Source organism: Malus sylvestris, chromosome 11, assembly GCF_916048215.2.
Source record: "Malus sylvestris chromosome 11, drMalSylv7.2, whole genome shotgun sequence".
Classification (NCBI taxonomy): Eukaryota; Viridiplantae; Streptophyta; class Magnoliopsida; order Rosales; family Rosaceae; genus Malus; species Malus sylvestris.
In genome coordinates this window covers 9,079,428-9,099,342 of record NC_062270.1, presented here as the reverse complement: position 1 = coordinate 9,099,342, position 19,915 = coordinate 9,079,428, and the positions used below count along the sequence as shown (strand labels likewise).

Here is a 19,915-nt window from a genome sequence, read left to right as displayed (position 1 = left end):
AAACATTCATTTCAATCCTACTAGTCAAATCTCTATGTCAAATTGAATCTTGATTTTTCAAACTTATATTTGGCATTGACAAAAATTCGAAAAACGCGAAAATGTCTAATCGTATTTAGCGTGAGAAGAAAAATATGGAAGACATTAACCTAATTTAACATTTGAGAGGAATTCAAATGCAGAGTTGACACATGATCCAGAGAAAATCATGCACAACCATCAATCAATGAAATCTTCAATTCAGTCACGAAAATAACAATCGGCACTAGTACATATTAGTTGAAAAATTGACATAACACAACGAAGGTATACCAAATACACGCTTAAAACAACTCAAATGTAGCAAGACTATAAAATACAGATGAGCGATCGCCGTTGTCTACTATGGGGTAGACATTGACATCGAGGTAGAAATCACCACCAAACTAAGGGCTGATTTGATATTGTTGTGCTTTGAAAAAAAACCGATTCTGTTGTGCTGTGAGAATAAGCTTATTTTTGTTGCTTCACGTTTTCAAATTTTTTTTCAACCAAAACTGTGAAAATAAACTGTTTTTAAGTGTTTACCAAACATATTTTTGAGCTCAGCTTTTTTTTATACCCATTTTTTATAAAAGTACATCAGTACTAGATACAACGCACAATTATAACACAATCAATCCAAATGGAAACTTGAAAACATGGTTGACATCAACCCAAAAAATGGATTTGACAAAAAAAAAAAACACAAAAAATGGGGATAAAAAACCCTAGCTCGAGACAATTTTCTCAAGTTATAACATGTAGATTCGTTAGTAATATTGATAATAAAGTAAATAAATTTATCTTTTAACTGTATTATAAAATGTGAATTAACTCTACCCCGTGACAATATTTTAGTGTCATGAAAATAGTATTTTCGCAACCACAATTGAAAATCATGAGGCAAAGGTAATTATTTTTTAGCTGAATGATTGCATCCGACACTTGAGAAAAATAAAGATTTATGTGGGAATATTATATGCCTTAATCAAGCATTCAAAAGTTTATATTGAGAGGGTAAGTAGGCATCAACCTAGGTTATTAATATTATTCATTAAACAATAGAAATCTCATTCCAAGAAATATTAAGGAGACTTTCTTAAAAGTGAGACTCTCTATGAATTCTCTGTCATCTCATATTTTGAAATAATATTTTATAATATTGATACAAAAATTGACGTTAAATTATAAAATGACAGAGAATTCATCGAAAATCTTCTTAATATTTCTCATCCCATCAATTGCCACTTTCTTAATTCTATCCCATTCATGAAATAATTCAAGCCCATCATCATTCCAATATAGCAAGTGGAGTAACCTGCCTAAGCCACCACCACCATCGCCCATATACATATGCACATCCATTTGCTTCACTCCTTGACCCACCCACTATTTCCAAACTTTTGTCTATTTTATCAGCACCCTGAACCTTTTATCATAAACTAATCCTACCTAACATATAATCAAATAGGCCTTAATTTATGTGCAAATCTGCATATTAAACTAAACCACACACTCAATTATTCACATATTATCTTATTAAGTTATTTACTAGTTAGGGGATGAACGCGTATATATATGGGGCCAAGTTTCTGTGAAATTCGTATTCCATAGTGTAACCTTATTAAGTGTTATTTCAACCATTGATTTAAATATGGGGTGTGTTGATAAACTTTGTAGGCTAAAGCATGTTCCATCACTAATATCACCGATGTTGTCCCAACTTAACCACACCTATTACTATGTGTTGAGTTTTATCATAAAAAGTCTCGGTGATATTAGGGGTGGAAATTCACACATATTAATTATGTATTATTTTGTCATATGACTGATGTGGGATCCTATTCTCCAACAGGTGTTTTAACACTACCATTGTAAAATTTAATCTTAACCATGTGAGACTTTGTGAATAAGTGATTTTTTATTCTGCAAACTTTTGTTTACTTATTATTTTGTTAGTAAAATATCCACCGATATTGTGGAAAAGATTTCACAATCTTGGACTCAAATCTTCAAATGTAATTTATGCAGAATTCTAATAAAATGTCATGTAATGAATCCATATAAAGTTGAATAGCTTAATATTTGAACAATGACTTGCATGCATTTCCAAATTAATTTTTTGGGGAGCACAATTAGTGTGGCCTTTAAACAACTCTACAAGAAATAAAAGAAAGATAATGGCATGATCCATTGACTCATCAACTTGGAGATAAAAATAATCATGCTATGGATCTTTAAATCATTTTTGGTTATTATATTGCCAAATAATATATGGTAAAAGAAGATGCATCCAATGGGTTTCAACTTTTTTTTTTCTTTTGGTTTGTTTCAGTTTGATGGGTTTTACTTACCATAGTGATTTTCACATTTGCACTTCTCCGTTTGTTTATATTCGTTGATTGTCCTCTGACTTATCCAATCATACGGTTAGAAGACAGAAGTAAGAGAATAAGAGCAGTGCATAAATCACTTCTCTTTACCATTACCTTCTCAATCCTTTTGAAAGTTTGCTGCCACCATCATATGTCTACTGGGAGCAGTTGTCCCCACTCAACTCTTTTAGCGATGGAAAATTGCTCCAACTAAAAATAAGAATTATCTTCTTACGTTCTATACTTATCCTATCCTCTCACCCTTCCTAGTCATGTAAACTAATAGTTTACAATCTTAACTTTCTAATCATGTGGTTGGATGATAAGTTGTTTACATTGTATCGAATTTTAAACTTAATTTCATCGTTAAAAAATGCTTCCACTAATAACTTGTGGCTCTGTCCATGGCTGCCACCATGTTTGTTGACCAATGGATTCCAAATGCTATACACTTCAGCTAAACCTTTGTTTAAGTAAATAAGGAGAACCCAATAATGTGCATGTCATGACATCTTTAGTAATCAAACTGTCTTTTTTGTTCTTGATCTTTCTTTCCCTTAATTATTAAAAAAAATTAACAACTGTAAGACTTTGTTTAAACCCAATAAGATATAACTTAAATGGCTTGATCATGGTGCCTTTCAACTGGGAATAAATTATGTATTTTAAGGTTACCTAATTTGAGAAATAAAAAGGGATCCCTTTAAAAAGTGCCAAAGATCAATTATGATTCATGAATGTTGTTTGACAATTTCTATCATGTAAGGCAGCACACCAGTCAATCAAATTATAAATTAATGAAAAGAGGACTAAAACAACTAATCTTATTTCTTGACTTTAATTACAAGGTCTCCTTTTTCCAAATGCACATAGACAAAACTTGAACCTTAAAAAATCTTGTTAATTAAGATTATTAATTCAACCTGCACAAAGAATGTTGATTTTGTTGCAAAATCAAGGAAACTTGATTAGCAAGGAAAATAGGGAGGGAAAATGAGAGATTTTCTCTAGCAACTATTTCACAGTTTTAGCACCGCTTCATCTGGTCTGTCAATACTTAAATGTGTTTAAAAAGTGCATCATCCGCCTAATAAAAACTTTGTCACATGGTGAAATAGTTGCAAGAGTGAATCTCGGATAGAAAAAATATTATATACTTTGTGCTAGACAGATTTTAATTTTAGGAGTCTACCAAAAGAGATTTAAATGAACATAAATGCCAGCCATAGAGCAAACACAATCTAAAGAGTTAGACTGAAAAGGAATTCATAGCTTAGGCACCATGGTCACTGTCATTAGGTTAAGCTCCTCCTCCACCACCACCACCACCACCATTGCCCACCACTAATATTTACAACCAGCAGTACATATTAACATTGTTGTCACCATCCTGTGCCATCCACATCTTGGTCCTAAATTTGGCAATTTTGACAGGACGGTTTGGCTGAGACTTCACCAACATTGAGTCTATTGTTTCCTTTGTTTACCCCTTCCTCAAATTTGGGGATAATTTCTTTATTTTTAAGTAATGGTACACAAATCACTAGTGAATCGTTTTGAAAATCATACACTTCAATCGTCGTAACCACTATATTTCCTAAATCAATCTACATGAGCTTGTTAATTTGACTCTTACGATTCAAAAGAATTTTATGGCTTTCATTTTGCTTCACTAGGCAATGACGAGATTCAATACATAATTACATAATTGTTAGGGGTATTATTTGCACTCAAATTTAACTTGGTGTACTTGCGTACGAGCAACGCCACGGTTTGTAGGGCATTCGTCATTTCCAAAATGCTAGTCACATTTACGACTATTTGGGTTTGACTTCAAATGAGGAAATATGTGAATGGATGTTATAATCATTTGCAGTAATCACGCGCTGGACTTTACATCAATTGTGTTGATCAATCTTTTTTTTTTCTTTTCATTTTTTTTCACAAATCCAGTTTCCACATGGAAAGAAGAATGATCATATGTTGTTTGTATATATCATTAATGTGAATTCTATATATATTTCAACATGAACGCACTGTGGGGAACGAATTCTATAGAAGCATACAATTATTCTGGTCATCCTGCAATAAAAAAATATAGACAAGTTGTCACACTAATGTGGTTTGAGCCAAAAAGTCTTTGATGTCTATGTTAGATTTAGTAGATGGAATGAATGTGCATACTTTAGTTTCTTGGCGTAGGAACAGTTACCTCTTCATGGCGGATGGTCGTGGCCTTACATAGTGGCAAGTTTGAGCTTGAAGGTGATTCATTAGGGCACGTGTAGCATTCGGATGATTGCCTTGTTTAAGATCTTTTATCTTGCCCATGAAGTCATTAGTCTGATTTTAGTGAGACGTGACGAAGTGCATTAGTTAAATGTCTCATTTAGGCCTTCTCCAACCATGAGCTAAAACTCAAATTTACACTTCTATTCCCCCCCCCCCCCCCGGCCCCAAAAAACTCAACCCAACCCAATGCTAAAATGTGGCCTAAAACCTCTAAAACCTAAAACTCAAATGGAAGCCAAATTTAGCCCAGAATTAGTGGGATTGGCCCACTATATATGTATATTTTATTTAGTTTTATATTTATAAATTCATTTAATCCAACGGTTAAGATTTGATGAAATTTAACGGCTAAAGTAATTAAAAAAAAAATCTTTCATTTGTTTCATATTTTTTCATAATGTTTAACGAGTTTCATGGTGTCGGTTAGTGATTTTTCAATATTTGTCAGAATCTAAATATTTTTAGGTTAAAATGTTCATAAAATTAAATTAGGATAGTCTACATATTTTTTTATTTTAAAAAGGTTACTTTAAGAAAAAAAATATTAGTCTAAATTCATTCTTTAATAATCTGGGGCTAAAATTTTAGGCCAGAAGAGTTGGAGCAGAAAAACTGTTTCTGGGTTAAAACCTAAATTTTTTTGGCTAAAAATTTTAGGTTTAAGATCAAGGGTTGGAGATGGTCTTAAGGAGACCTCGTAACCACATCGAATATCGTGGCATATGACTGAGCCATGGTTATATGAATTGTTATCTCGTTTGTTGATCCTATTGAAAATATTCCTTATTCAGCCTTATTGGGCTAATTTCTCTATGAGACCTTACTAGGCCAAGGGAAGGATTTGAGTTTTGCTAGCTGTGTCAGACTATTAGCAGAAAAGTAATGCTAGGTAGATTAGAGTTTCAGCATTTAAGTAATAATTTAATTATCAATGTTCATATTTCCTCCCCCAAGCTAGTTTATCGAGGCCATTGGAAACTCAAGAGTGGACTTGGATTCTCTCGAGTATTTGAAGGCCATCTTTCGTCCGCTAAGGCTTCTTATGTTAATATTAAATCATCAATAGGCAGTAATTTCTTATTACCACAAGAAACTTTTCTTATTACCACAAGAAACTTTTCTTATTTGAAGATATCATTTTGACAACAAATTTCCTGTTAAATCTTAAAGACCAACATATATTTCAAGACTCCTCTATAGCAGACATACATGACCAGGCCCAATACTTGATGGTTAGGCTAGCCATGCAGCGTAATAGGCTCAATTATGTTTGCCAGCCCAACTCCTCCTGCTGGCTTGCCAATGCCATGCATGCAAAGACTTTAACGACCACATTGTGTCTCCGTTCGACGACTCCAGCGCACGCTCCGCGCTCCTGAAACCTTCCACTAGAGCTCCAACTCCGGCATATACATGGAGGGTCCTTCTATGTTTATTAAGCTCGAAGGGTTGAGCAAAAGATGGCTTCAGAAATCAATGTTAAAATCCTTGAGAAGGAAACCATTATACCATCCTCTCCAACTCCTCCCCACCTTAGAAATCTGACCCTCTCTTTTTATGACCACTTTGAGCCTGATATTTATGTCCCACTACTTCTCTTCTATCCCAAAAAAACTAGGGTTCATGATATTATTGATCACCATTCTTTGTTTTCTGAGAGATCCAACTTTCTAAAAACATAATTATCTGAAGCCCTCGCTCGCTTCTACCCCTTTGCAGGAGAGTTTCAAAAAATTGATTCAATCTGTTGCGATGATCATGGGTTGGATTTCTTGTAGCCCAAGTCAACTGTCCCGTATGGAAGATTTTGGAGAAACCAGATATTGGGGTCTTAGAACAGCTGCTTCCTACTGAGAAAGAATCCACACTATCAGACACAGTGTCTCTTGTACTAATCCAGGCCAACTTCTTTGAATGTGGTGGGTTGGCAATTGGCGTAAGCTTTTTCCATAAGATCTCCGATGCTTTTACGATAAGCAAACTCGTTGACCTTGGCTGCAGTTGCCCTTGTCTCGGCCAGCTCTACTACTGATCATAACGTCGTGCTCTTTTCCCACCTCTATATTTCTTCAACTCGAACCAATTTGCACTGCCACCCAGTGTCTACATAAAGGTGTATGACAAGGAGACTTGCGAATCGCGATTGATGCCTCCAAGATTTCTGCTCTCAAGTCTAAAGCTACCAATACCACTCCAAACCCGACCCGCGTTGAAGTAGTGTCAGTGCTCATTTGGAAATGCATAATTCAAGCATCAAGATCAAATACGAGTTTTATAAAGCCATCGATTTTGTGTCCAGTTGTGAACATGAGAAAGAGAGATCGGGGCAGGCCTTGGCCGAAAACATTGTGAGGAATTATGCATGGACCTTTGCAGCAATGACAGTGCATGGAAAGTGATGAGGTACAACTTGAGAGCTTGGTTGCTAAACTCACGAAAGGGATTGAGGAATATAAAAAAAGTACGCTAATGAAGTTATTGGTAACGATGTAATTGAAACTATCGAAGAGTACGGTAACTTCCAAGAAATGGATGAAATAATGACACCCATACTTGCAGCAGTTGGTGCAGGTTTTCCTTCTACCAAGCCAATTTCGGATGGGGGAGGCCGTCGTGGGTCAGCGTTCGTGTCGCATTCAAGAATACTATTCTGTTGATGGTACGAGATGATAGACGATAATTATGACTCCTGATTTATTGTGATTTCTAATTGATTTTCTGTGTAAATAAAATCCCTTTAGATTAGCCTTCCTTTTATGTATTTCTTGTATAGAAAGTATACATGTAAATCAAGGCTTTGTAATCCTACATAATGATTAAGAATCAATCCTCAAACCATGGAGGAATTCAGCCACATACCTTTGCTGGCCTCCTCTACGTTTTTTGTTGCAGTGAGGACCTGCTGCCTATTGTTCCTTATAATCCTAGTTCACTTCAGTTGGAATAAACAGTGCAAAAAAGATCATTGAAGCTTTTTTTAATAAAGAAGGATTATGCGAGGTTAACTCTTCGTCAATGAAAAAAGATTGTACACTCAGCGAGTTCAATTATAGTTTGCACAATTGCCCTTAGCTTTCCAGTATTGCTACGTACTGACCTCCAATTTTGGCCGGAGGGTTTGGCTGAGATTTCACCAACATTGAGTCCATTGTTTTCCTCTTCCTCTTCTTCAAATTTGGGGAAAACACTCTTCGTTTTAAAAATTTTAAGCATAGAAGATAAATTTGTAACGAATCGCCTTCAAAATCATATGCTTCAATCATTATAACCACTCTATTTTCTGAAGCAATCCGCATGTTCTTTTTAACCCAACTCTCACAAATTAAAAGGATTTTGTGGAGGAAAGATGGTAAGAGAGATGTAGAAGTAATGTATGTACATTTGTCTGAATAATGTTATGTATATACAACGAAAGGTGCACTACATGAAAACTAAAAACCAAAAACTATTAGAACTATTTGAATAGTTTCAAGATTCTATTGTCATCCTCTCATAACCGTTCTTTGTCTTCCCCTTATATTTTCTTTACACACAAAACGTGAAAACTAAAACTAAAAAGTTATCAAAACGAGCCTTGCATTTAAGCAAATGATAGCAGGGTAAGGAGAATCTAACACAGGATTTTGGATGCAAGGGTTAATAGTGTGACATATTCATGTCTGAAATTCGAATTTACTAAACTATAGTAGTAATACTATTTTAACTTGAGTTCATGTTATGCTTTATTGCTGCCTCATTTATGTCCCCGAATCAATGCAAGAGAAACAAGGTACTTTAATATAAGATCTCGAATGTATAGATGAATGTTTTTAACCACTACAACCCTTGTTGAGCTATCGAATGCTTAGAGCTTCATCTCAGTCACCTTCTTTTATGTAGGGTTTGAATTGTAGCCTCAATTTTTTTTATAACCTAAACAACTCATTCTTTGCCAATTAGTACTACAACTTAGTATTATTCATTTTTATATGTAAATAAGGTCTGAGATTTGAATTTCGTTGATGATGAGTTTGATACCAATTCATTCTTTCTTTGTTTTAGTATTATCGTTGTATAAAAGAAAATAAAAACAAACAACTCATTCTTTTGGATCAAACACGTGTTCACAAATGAAAGCTCAATATCATCACTTCCAAATTAAATTAAAAACTGCATCACTGATTCAGTTGAATGGATGAGTTTGGATCATATTACAAAAGTTTCAAAAGTCTTCAAACGAACCACATAATCTGTTGTAAAGTTAATATATTGTTTCAGTGACATCATTGATAATATTTTTTATTGTCATATATTCAAATAATACATTAAAGGTGTGTTTGTTTACCTTCATTAAGTTTTACAAGACTAGACTACACTAAAACTTGGTGAAATCTTATGTTTGTTACCGGGAGGGATTAGGTTTGATGAGATTAGCTTTCACTCGCATGGACTACAAGCCTCGCTAGCCGGCCTTAGCGAGTCCCCTCAAAACCTATGGGATTGCTAAGACCGTGCTCTCTCTCGTCCTTATACGCTCAACTCCTTTCTTTCTCGCATCGTCTGATCGACTCCTCTATCGCATCCGCATCTGCTTGACCCCTTCAGCGTCAGCCATCACTCTTCGCCTGTTATGATCCTGTATCTCGATCACAATTAGTGATGTAATAGCAGACAAAATATGAGTATTAAGGAATGATTAGTTATTGCCACCTGACAATTTGTTTTAGTGGAAACTTATATATAAGCTCATGTTTTGGATGTAATAGTCAGATTAGAATTTTACAAAAGAAATCAATACAAAAAATATTAGAGCTCCGCTCATTCGTCTTCCTTCCCTCTTCCTCTCTATCCTCTGTGTTACTTGCAAGTTGATTAAGGGCCTAGAGGTTTAGATCTTATCAATGGTATCATCTTTCTCGAATCCTGGTTTCCCTCCTGTGCATACCCGCCAAACCGCTGCTCCTCATTTTTCTTCCCTGGAAGATCATGTTGCTTCCTTGGAGGCTATGATGGCCTCGTTACCTTCCCTCATTAACGCTGTTATCGAAAAGGTCTTCACAACCAAGCTTCCTGCCTATTTCGACAAATTTTGTAGAGAGATGCGCTCTCGAAGCACCAGGAAGGCATATCTGCCCCTCTTGCCACTGATCATCATGTTTCTCCTGTGATTGAGCCTATCCAGTTACCTTGGAGCCCAATCTGTGCTAGAGGAGCCCAATCGCAACTTATTCCGGCGGCAATCCAAAGCTCTACCGCTGCTTTCATCCTCACCGTTGTTGCGAGCACTGGCAACTTCAGTTGTTAAGCCACCCTCGAACGACTCCGTTGCAACCACAGTTTTGCTGCTTGGTTCGAAGAATGTAATTCATGATTCGGTGATGACCACAACGCCATTACTATTTTCAATTTCAACATCCTTTAGCACTGAATCAGCCCATGCTCATAGTCACAAACCTGTTTTGAGCACCAAGGAAGCTACAATAATGACGCATGTTCTGGGTTTCCCCCTCAGGAATGCAAGAGCTACTCAATATGTAGGTATCTCTCATGCAAACACCATGAAACGTCGCCATGAGGTATTGAGATCTTTGATTTACAAGTTTAAAAATCGAAAAGCCATATGGCATTGGCTTTTCCATAGTTTCCTTGCGTGTTATATTAATGGCAAGGTAGTAATGAATGATGCTTATTTGACTGAGATAAATGGTTGGGTCAACATGTATGAGGTTGGCAAGTTTGTGATGGTTTTGAATTCAGAGAAAGTATTTGATGAAATAACTAAGAGACAAAGCGAGGATGCTACAGGAAACCTTTTCGATCGAATGACCTCTCTTTTTCATAACATGGTTGTATGCCCTCAGTTTTGCATAATTATAGGTGAATTCTGGAATGGATGGGATCTGGGAGGGGATTAGCTAAAATTCTAGGGGTGATGCTCTGTTCCAAGCACCAGGAGAACCATTGTGACAAGTACCCTTAATTTTTGATCCCACAGCTACACTTTATTAATCATGCAATGCATTTTACTTGTCTACTACAAGTGATGCAATATAAGGAAGCTACATTGTTTGATGAAATGCCGAAGAGAAAGTGTGAGGATATTAGGGGCACTTATTTTGAATTCATATTCTCTCTCAAGGATCATCGGGAAATCACTTTTGGTGCCTTGGCTATCGATCTACATGTTGATTTCTCTGTGTTGTTCCCCAGTAACCTTGACTTTCGGCCAGTATGGGATCCCAGAGACGCATTGGTTCAAGATGTAAAGCTAATGCTCTATCTTCCGTGCAAGGAGGGCAAACGCATGGGTAAAAAACAATCATGCTTTTGTTCAAGGCAATATGGTGGTGACTGGCATCATGCAACTATGCCATCACTAGTCTCTTGGGTTGTAGTTAGGAGGGTTGAGACATAGGAACCACCCCATGCCTATCAGTACAAATTGCAGAATGTTCAAAGCCTTTTGCACTTGTTAGCAGTGTCTCGTAACATAAGAGGGGCATTGCTTTATGACATTAAGCGGTACAAAACGAAAGCCTTAGTTGTGCAACTTGGTTGTCTTGTCATCCAGCTCCCCTGTTCTAACTTCAATTTGGAAACAAATAATGAAGAAAACTAGTCCAAATAGCACAATGGAGCTAATGTTACTGTAGCTTATTAGTTTCTTGAGTTAGTGCTAGAATACCCAACTCCAACCCAAGCTAAGGTTGCAGATGTTTTTGAAGCTGTTCGACAATATGCATTCAATATTATCAGAGGTATTTCCATTGTTGAATCCTTATTTGATGCCTTCAGCCAACAATGGTTTAGTGTGAAGCTTATATATGCATTTTGCTGCTTGTTAATTTTTATCCTTGGAATTGTTGGGATGCACTATGTGGTTAATTTGGTGGAAGACTCAAAAGAACCTATAAAATCGATGGCTGCCATTGATAAGATCCAAACCTCTAGGCTCTTTGGTGTAGTGGTACTTAAGTCTTTGGGGTCCTCCCACCTATTGAACTAGTCATTTGAGTTAAGCTCTTCCCTTGGGCTTGAGCACCTAACATTGATATCAGAGCCTAGGTTCCTGACCCTACAGAGGGGGTGACCTGGAAATGGTTACCTTAACAGGACGACCAAAGGGTGAGCCGTCATTAAGAGTGAAAGCCGCTAGAGTAAGGATCATTGTGGGCGTTGGGCCCCGACTTTTAGGAGGGGGAGACTTGGAAAAGGCTACCTTAACGGGACGACCAAAGGGTGCACTGCCGTTAAGAGTGAAAGCTACCAGAGTAAGGGTTATTGTAGGCGTTGGGTCTTCCAAATGATGGTGTGATGTTATGATCCCAAATCGGCTACACCAGAAATGGTGTAGTGGTACTTAAGTCCTTGGGGTCTTCCCATCTATTAGACTAATCTTTTGGGTTCGGCTTGAGTACCTAACACTGCCGCGTCGTCGTCTGATCGACTCCTTTCTCGCGTCCCCATCTGCTTGACCCCTTCGGCCTCAGCCACCACTCCCCGACCAGTCGGCCGATCGACTCCTCTTGTGTTCTCATCCTACTCGACGACCTTGCCAGACCATCCCACCGACCACTAAAACTCAAGTCACAGAGAATTGTTGATGTTTACGAAATCATAGATTTTGTATTTCACAGATGTGGAAGTCCCCAATTTTTTATTCTCTTGCCGCTTGATTTTGGTTTTGCTCTTTGGTACTTGCTCTAACCCTCACAAGATTTGCAATTTCTGCTAATGGTGATTGGAATTGTGTTGTTGTCTTGGAATTCAGTTTTTTTTTTTTAACCAATTTATCTGTGAATTTGGTGTTATAATTTGTGTAAATTGCTGCTATAGTGTTGTGGGCGTTTAGCAATTTCTGCAATTTTTTTAGCAAAATGGGTATATTTCGATTTCTATTTTTGCAATTTCGTTTACGATTACTGTTAGCTCGACATTTCTTCACATCATCCAGTTTGCTTTTGTTTTGTATCCAATTCATGATTCGAAAATGTTTTTGAGACCAAAATTCAGTTTGCTAATTACCTTTTTGTTTTCCCTCATAATTTAGTCCATGACATATAGTTCGTTACTGCACCAAACACTTCATTATTTTTTCCTGGTTAGTCCAAGTCAAACCAGTTCAGTTTAATCTTAGAAGTTAGTTCAGTCCTAAATAGTCCGATACAATAAACGCACATAAGATCTCTTGTATTGATGTCACCAATTGCAAGACAAATTCACTTAAAGGGTGCGTTTGGTACGCAGACGGGACGGAACGGGACGGGACGGGACGGGACGGGACGGAACGGGACGGGACGGAACGAAGGTGTAATTTTTGAAAAATACATGGGGTATATTTGTCTTAAAATGGTAAAACAGTGTGTTCCACAGACGTGGAACAAACCCGTTCCAGGGGGGAGGTGGAACGCAAAAACACCCAAAATCTGTTCCGTGGAACAGCCCGTTCCACCCATTTTTGACGTACCAAACGCGGGACGGAACGCCTCGTCCCGTTCCGTCCCGTCCCGTCCCACGTACCAAACGCACCAAAAAGGAACCTTGTTTCATCTATGTAATATGGACGCCAATAAACAAACATCACCATCAGAGGTGTATCCCATAAATAGAGGGAGTAAGATTTTCTCCCCTCTGAGTCTCTTTTTTTTTCTCTTACCTCTTATTTGAATGATTACGATTAAATCACGTCAACGTTTTATATTAATTTTTTTATAGGTAGAAGAAGATAAAAAACAATTTGTGACAAGAAGGAAGGGAAGATGATGAGAATAAGAGAAGATATAATCCTGCTCCGAAATAGAATGCGAAAAAGGCGTCTGAGCACATCACACTGCAGATTTCCATCCTCTGATCTAATAGTTTCACTAGGTCTGGCCGTACACTGCCCTGCTCTCCCCCTTGCCCGCTGCTAGTCCAATCAACATCGAACGGCTTTAAAATGCATGAACAAAACCACATCCTCCGTCGATACCGTCCGTTTCTAAGGTCCACACCATGATCTGTCATGCACTTTCTCTTCACTCATTACATTTCTGATTTCCCCACCACCAACTTTTCAATTGTTTTTTTTTACAAAGATATATTGTATATTAAGAAAAAGAGAAATTCGGCTAAATTACATAATGAGTAATTTAATTTAATATCAAATTTTTTATTTATAAGATTTGAATTTAAGATTTTTCACTCACAAGCTCCAAATCGTAGTAATGAGTAGTAACTTTTTAATTGCTGATTAAACAAAAGACTTAAAAAATAAACACCAAATTTTCAATTTTCTTCGTTTTACATTTTATTTTGGGGAGTAGAGCTCCCCACACACTCGGCAATTTATTTACTAAATTTTTAGTAAATTAAAAGAAAATTAATAAAAAATAAATAAAATGCAAGCGCCTAGAAGAAGAGGTGATGTAGACGAAAAGCAATTCCATTTTATTTTGGTCTCAATTTGAGCTGGTTTGGTATTGTTGTGCTTTATAAAAAAAAATGTTTCTGTTGTACTGTAAAAAATAAATAAAATGCAAGTGTCTAGAAGAAGAGGTGATGTGGAAGGAAAGCAATTCCATTTTATTTTGGTCTCAATTTGAGCTGGTTTGGTATTGTTGTGCTTTAAAAAAAATGTTTCTGCTGTATTGTAAAAAATAAATAAAATGCAAGCGCCTAGAAGAAGAGGTGATGTGGACGAAAAGCAATTCCATCTTATTTTAGTCTTAATTTGAGCTGGTTTGGTATCGTTGTGTTTTAAAAAAAAATGTTTCTGCTGTACCGTAAGAATTTCATTTTTATTGCTTCACGTTTTCAGCTTTTTTTCATTCAAAACTATAAAAATAAGCTATTTTTAAATATGAACCAAACACATTTTTGAGTTCAACTTTTTTTTATATCCACTTTTTATAAAAACACATCATCATCAAACCAGCCATTTGCCTTACCAGCAGGGGACGAAAATGTATTTTGCAGGGCTGCGTGGTCAGCACGCCAGTTGGGACTGTGTGAGGTTAGACGATACAACTATACAAATTAATGTTAGTTAAAAATGGAAATTTAGAACATGTTCGGTTTTCTTTTTGTATCCATTGTTTCCTTTTCAAAACTAATGATTATTAAATCATCTTGTTCCATTTATTAATCCACTCTAGTAATCCCGATAATGTTCCCAATTTGGTAATTACTACTTGCCCAAACTATCAGATATGAGGTTTTATAATAAAAAGTCTTGATGTTTGTTAGAGTTGAGTAATTCTATTTAAACTCTTAGGCCTTGTTTGGCACACTGTATAGGGCACCGGATAGTACTAATAATACGATGTACGGTGTTTGGTGCCGTTTGGATTAAATAGGCACTGGATTAAATAATCCGGGCCCACGTTTTTTATCCGGCGCTTACCCGACTGCTTATACCATCCAAATTCACGGTATAATTTAGTCGGCCTCGCTCTCCTTCCTTTCCGCTCAAACTCAACCCCCTCTCTCTCGCCCTCTCTCTCGCCTTCTCGAACTCGACCAACTCTGCCATTTTTAGCTCTGCCGTACCGAAGTGGCAGATTTTGGCGCCGAGCACAAGGTGGTCCTACTCGGAGACGATGATGTTGGAGCTATTGATGTGGTTGTGGACGAATGTAGAGTCGAGGCTGGAGCAGTGGTGGATGTAATCGAGGCCATGGGCGAGGTCGGTAGTGATCTGCATCCGGGATAGCCACGACGACAGGACGGTGTAACTCAGGTTCTTCGAGTTGCGGGACTTGCGCTGGAAGACGACGGCGTCTTCGGAGCGGATGGAGTAGCGCCAGGAGGAGGAGGAGAGGTAGTGGTGGGGGAGGAAGTTGGAGGTCGCGGAGCTGATCTCAGAGAGGTCGTAGATTTGGGGGTTTTGAGGGAGGGAGGATTTAAAGGATTTAAGGGAGGCGACGGAGGAGGAGGTGGAGGATTTGGAGAAGTTGTAGCTGGAGTTGTCAATGGTGGTGCTGAAAATGGCGGAGCAGATGAAGAAGAACAATGGAGAGAGGGAGGGATTTGGGGGTTGCGGCGGAGAGATCTGGGAAAAGAGATGAATTCTGTTTTATTTTATTTTATTTTAAGTTTGATTCTCCTATCCGATATAATACCAAACACAGTATAAATAATACGATCAATAGTCCGATACTGCACCAAACGCCCGACTAATTTAGTCAGTACTATCCGGTAACTATTTATTCTATCCAACAGAAATAGTCAGTATAGTCCGACCTGCCAAATGAAGCCTTATTCTTCTTTCCCTATGGCTGATGTGGGATTCAACATTAACAGATGGCGCTTTACCTATGCATCCTAGTATGAATTTGATCCTACCTTCTCTTTTTTCTCGCAGCTTATTTAATTCACTAATGTTATCGCTATGCTAAAAATAATGTGGTTAAAAAATGTTCAAAATGGTGAAGGATATCGTGGGAAACACAAATATGAAAGCTTCATAACTTTATTATGAGTATGACAAAAGGAAACAAAAGTAAAAAAAAAAAAAAAAAAAAAACAATTACCATTTTTTTTAGTACATAGATATTTTTACACTAGGGTGAGGGAAAGTTTAGCTAAGTCACACAATAAGCAACCTAATTTGATATCGAATTTACCATCCACGAGATTTAAACCTAAAATCTCACTTCTAAGCAAAGAGAGATAATACCAAATCGTAGTACTAAGTGGCAATCCAAATTGGTCTATATCAAACAAGTTCCCAACTTATTAAAAATGTCATATCTATTAAGTCCCACATAAATTTATGTTTAAATTAATCAGGACTTAATTTGTCTACATCATCAATATGCCTCCACCTTTCAGGCCATCACCTCCAAACCTAGCGCATAATCACAAACTTCACCATACAACTCAAGCTGCCAAGGAAAAATGTCATGAAGGTTGTTGAAATGGTCTGGATTGCCATGATACAGCCACCATCTTCGCTTCCAACAAACAATAACCGGAAGCTTTACTAGCAAAAAATTGATGAATGAAGAAATCATATAATAGAAACAAGCTCCTAGAAACCCTATCTTAATTCTTAACCCTCTTCTTTGTTAGGACATTTTTCAATCTTCATTTTTTTTCTCCAATTTATCTGTAAATTTGTTTATATATTTTTATTTTTTCATCTTTATGTCTTTTTTGAAGTTATTTTTAGAGAAGTGTTATTGACACTCTAAAAATCTTATTCTCCACTCCTCACAAGTGTATTTTTCTTTTCAAATATAGAAAGCTTAGAATATAGAATGAAATTTTTGAAACGCCAATATCAATTCTCTATTTTTATTATTATTTTAGTGTCCAAGTAAGCATATAAGTGGGATCCATCATTGCCATATGTTCATTTACAGAAATTAATTGAGACTTAACGGATGTCACATTTCTAATAAATTTTTATTTGTTTTAAATATTAAAAAAAAAGAGACTTATATAAACTAACAGTAAAAGGTTAGAGAGTTTTAACTTTTAAGTACTTAATACCTAAGTTAATTGAGCCCTTTTTTCTCAAAGTCTGCAGATTCCACCAGAAAGAATTTGCAGATTTTCTACATTTGGGGGTGCTTCCACACATTGAAAAATAAAAATTACCCATGGGTTCGATGGGCTAGTCAGTTAAAGGCAAAAGCTACCCAATTTTATTTACCACAAGTTACTGCAAAGTAAGATCAATACAACTCTGCAAATGCAGATGTGGCTGGTAAAAAGCAAAAGAATTAGATCTTATGATCAAACTTTGAACATCTTCCACGGTAGAAAACACCAGATCCAAGAAACTAAAAAAATAAAACAAAATCTGTTCTTTCTTCTGATTGACATAAAATTATTCAGTAATTAACACAATTTTAACAAATTAAAAACAAAAACGGCTTCTTTGATTTTTGCAGCCTAAATTCAATTCAATGTGTGGAAAAAAAACCCCACCAAAAATCTAGCAATTAAGAACCAAAAATAACAAAAATTTAATCTCATACCATTAAATACAATCCTATACAACAAGATGCAATCCACAAGCTCCGCAACCCATTGATTGCAGAAGTAGCGGCATCTGATCTGATCCAATCGGGCGGCGAAGAGAGGTGCGACGGAGGTTCATTCAGGCTCCCCGGCGAGAGGGCAATGTCGGGGGGCGGAGCCCCGTCTAAGGGAGGCCCGGGTTGCGTTGCGAAAATCGGGTTTCTACCGAAGATCTCTTTGGGCAGCAAAACCTCCGAAACCCCGAAAATTGACACGGGCTTTTGGTCGAACACCGTCTGGGTGACCACGGCCTGGACGATCCCGGTGCTGATGGCCATCGAGCCGTTGATTCTGCTGATGTTGAGAGTGTACGAGGTGGCTCCGCCGTCGTCCGTGGCCAATGTGGGCTGGACCGGGTTCACAATCGACTGGAGCGAACCGAGTGGGTAGTAGGAGGGGAGGACGTGGAATTTGAGAACTACCGCTTTTCTGTTGGCCGGGAGGGACTGGAGGCGGACGGTGGACGGGAGATTGGAGAACGCGGTGTCGGTGGGGACGAAGAGGGTGATTCCGGCACCGCCCTCGGCGGCCTCGAACTCCTCGACGACGCCGGATGCCGCGAGCATGGAGGCTGCGACGTTGAAATTGTGGCCGTCGATGAGGACTTTGGTGATGTTGATGCCGAGGGGCGGGCGGGCATCGGAGGCCATGAGGTCGAATCCGTAGGGGAGTAAAAGGGAATTAACGGAAAAGATGGAGACATTGTACGGGAGGTTTGTGACGAGGGACAAAACGGTGGCATTTGAGGGGGAGAAGGGGGCAGGGGAGCGGATCGAGACGACGCCGGTGTAGGGGTTGCGGGTGAGGTTGACGGAGCCGAAGTTGTTGGTGGCGCGGCCTGTGGTTTGGAAGAGGGTGGTGACGAGCTTGCCGGAGGGAGGGAGGCGGAGGATGTCAGCGGGGGAGAGGTACTCAAGGAGGACGTGATAGCGGAGGACGTCGGCGCGTGATGAAGGGGATAGGCGGCGCGTGAGGTCAGAGGTGGAGGAGAGGAAGGAGTTAGGGACGGCGAGGAGGGTGAGGGAGGAGCGGGGGAGGAGGTCGGAGGAGATGGAGGAGGAGAGGAGGGAGGTGAAGGAGGAGAGGTCGGGGAAGGGGGAGAGGAGGGTGGAGATGTTGAGGGCGTGGATGGAGGAGGACGAGGAGAGGAGGACGAGGAAATAGAGGAGGGCCGCAGGGGTAAAATGGGAAGTAGGAAATGTATTGGCCATGGTGGCTTGGATTAGATAGGGGTGGTTGTTTAACTCTCTCTCTCTCTCTCTCTCTCTCTCTCTTACTGCAGAGAGTGTTTTGGGTTTTTGGTGGGTGCTGGATTTAAGTGTAAGAGAGAGTGAGCGAGAGTGAGAGAGTGAGTGGGAGATGACGCGTGTGAAAATACCACAAATTTCATTCTTTTTGCACATAGTTCATTTAGTTTTGGTGTCTGTAAGTGGTGGTTGATTTGTTTAACCAGTCGCGGGAGATGGTTGAGTGGGGGATACTCGCGGTGAGGAGATTTGCTAGCTGGCAAAGGGGCAAAGGACAGTGCAACTGTGCAAGTAAAGCGGAGGAACTTGGGAAGTTCGGAAACTTGGGAACTCAAGTTAACTGTTTTGGGCGGTGAGAGAGTGGTGAGTTCAGCTTCTTCACTTAAGTTCGCAACTAATGCAATCCGATTGCTGACTAATTTCTCGTAATTTTCTAATTATCTTGTGCTTTTGGATTTGGAGTGCCGTGAGAGGAAAAAAGTTATCCAACTATATCATTCGTAAAATACTTCTTACAAAAACATAAATGTAGAAGTTTATATACTTCGATTTTATCAAATGTCAAGCTGATCTTGTTGGACGTTTATTAACATCATCCAAAGATCATAACAATTAAGCACTTAAACTACGTTTGAATGACACGTGTATATTGTAGTAAACCTTAAATGAAGAAACCATTAAGGGACTTACTTGGCGTGGAAGACTAGCAATCATAAGAGAACGAACGTGATTTGAGAAGAGGAATCAAGCCACTTATACGATGCAACTACTCCTTTTATCATGGAGACTAGCAATCATAAGAGAACGAACGTGATTTGAGAAGAGGAATCAAGCCACTTATATGATGCAACTACTCCTTCTATCATGGATACAGTTGTCATCAGTTTTTTAAGGAGTTTGTAACCAACTCCAATTCAAAAAACTAATTACATTAATTCCTTTTATTAAACCAATATTTATTTCACATGTATTTGGTCTAAATATATCACA

At 38.2% G+C, this 19,915-nt stretch overlaps 2 protein-coding genes and 2 pseudogenes across 2 annotated transcripts; 2 read left to right on the top strand and 2 right to left on the bottom strand.

Annotated features, from left to right (window-relative positions):
- Positions 1–6,148: 6,148 nt before the first annotated feature.
- LOC126590198 ((13S,14R)-1,13-dihydroxy-N-methylcanadine 13-O-acetyltransferase AT1-like) lies at positions 6,149–7,040 on the top strand (annotated as a pseudogene).
- Positions 7,041–9,717: 2,677 nt separating this feature from the next.
- On the top strand, positions 9,718–11,082 carry LOC126590197 (uncharacterized; annotated as a pseudogene).
- A 4,152-nt stretch (positions 11,083–15,234) lies between these two features.
- LOC126590196 (uncharacterized) lies at positions 15,235–16,598 on the bottom strand. The gene is made up of 2 exons (XM_050255719.1): positions 16,590–16,598; positions 15,235–15,699 (listed from the first exon to the last, which is right to left on the bottom strand). The coding sequence occupies exons 1-2, from the start codon at positions 16,596–16,598 to the stop codon at positions 15,235–15,237; spliced, it is 474 nt and encodes a 157-aa protein (XP_050111676.1).
- An 848-nt stretch (positions 16,599–17,446) lies between these two features.
- Positions 17,447–18,992, bottom strand: LOC126588572 (fasciclin-like arabinogalactan protein 4). The gene has a single exon (XM_050253677.1). It carries the CDS (start codon positions 18,887–18,889, stop codon positions 17,630–17,632), a length of 1,260 nt encoding a protein of 419 aa, XP_050109634.1. The 5' UTR covers positions 18,890–18,992; the 3' UTR covers positions 17,447–17,629.
- Positions 18,993–19,915: the final 923 nt, after the last annotated feature.

What these genes read in the sequence shown, in the direction of transcription:
- LOC126588572 (XM_050253677.1), bottom strand. Translation starts at nt 18,889, where the DNA reads ATGGCCAATACATTTCCTACTTCCCATTTTACCCCTGCGGCCCTCCTC.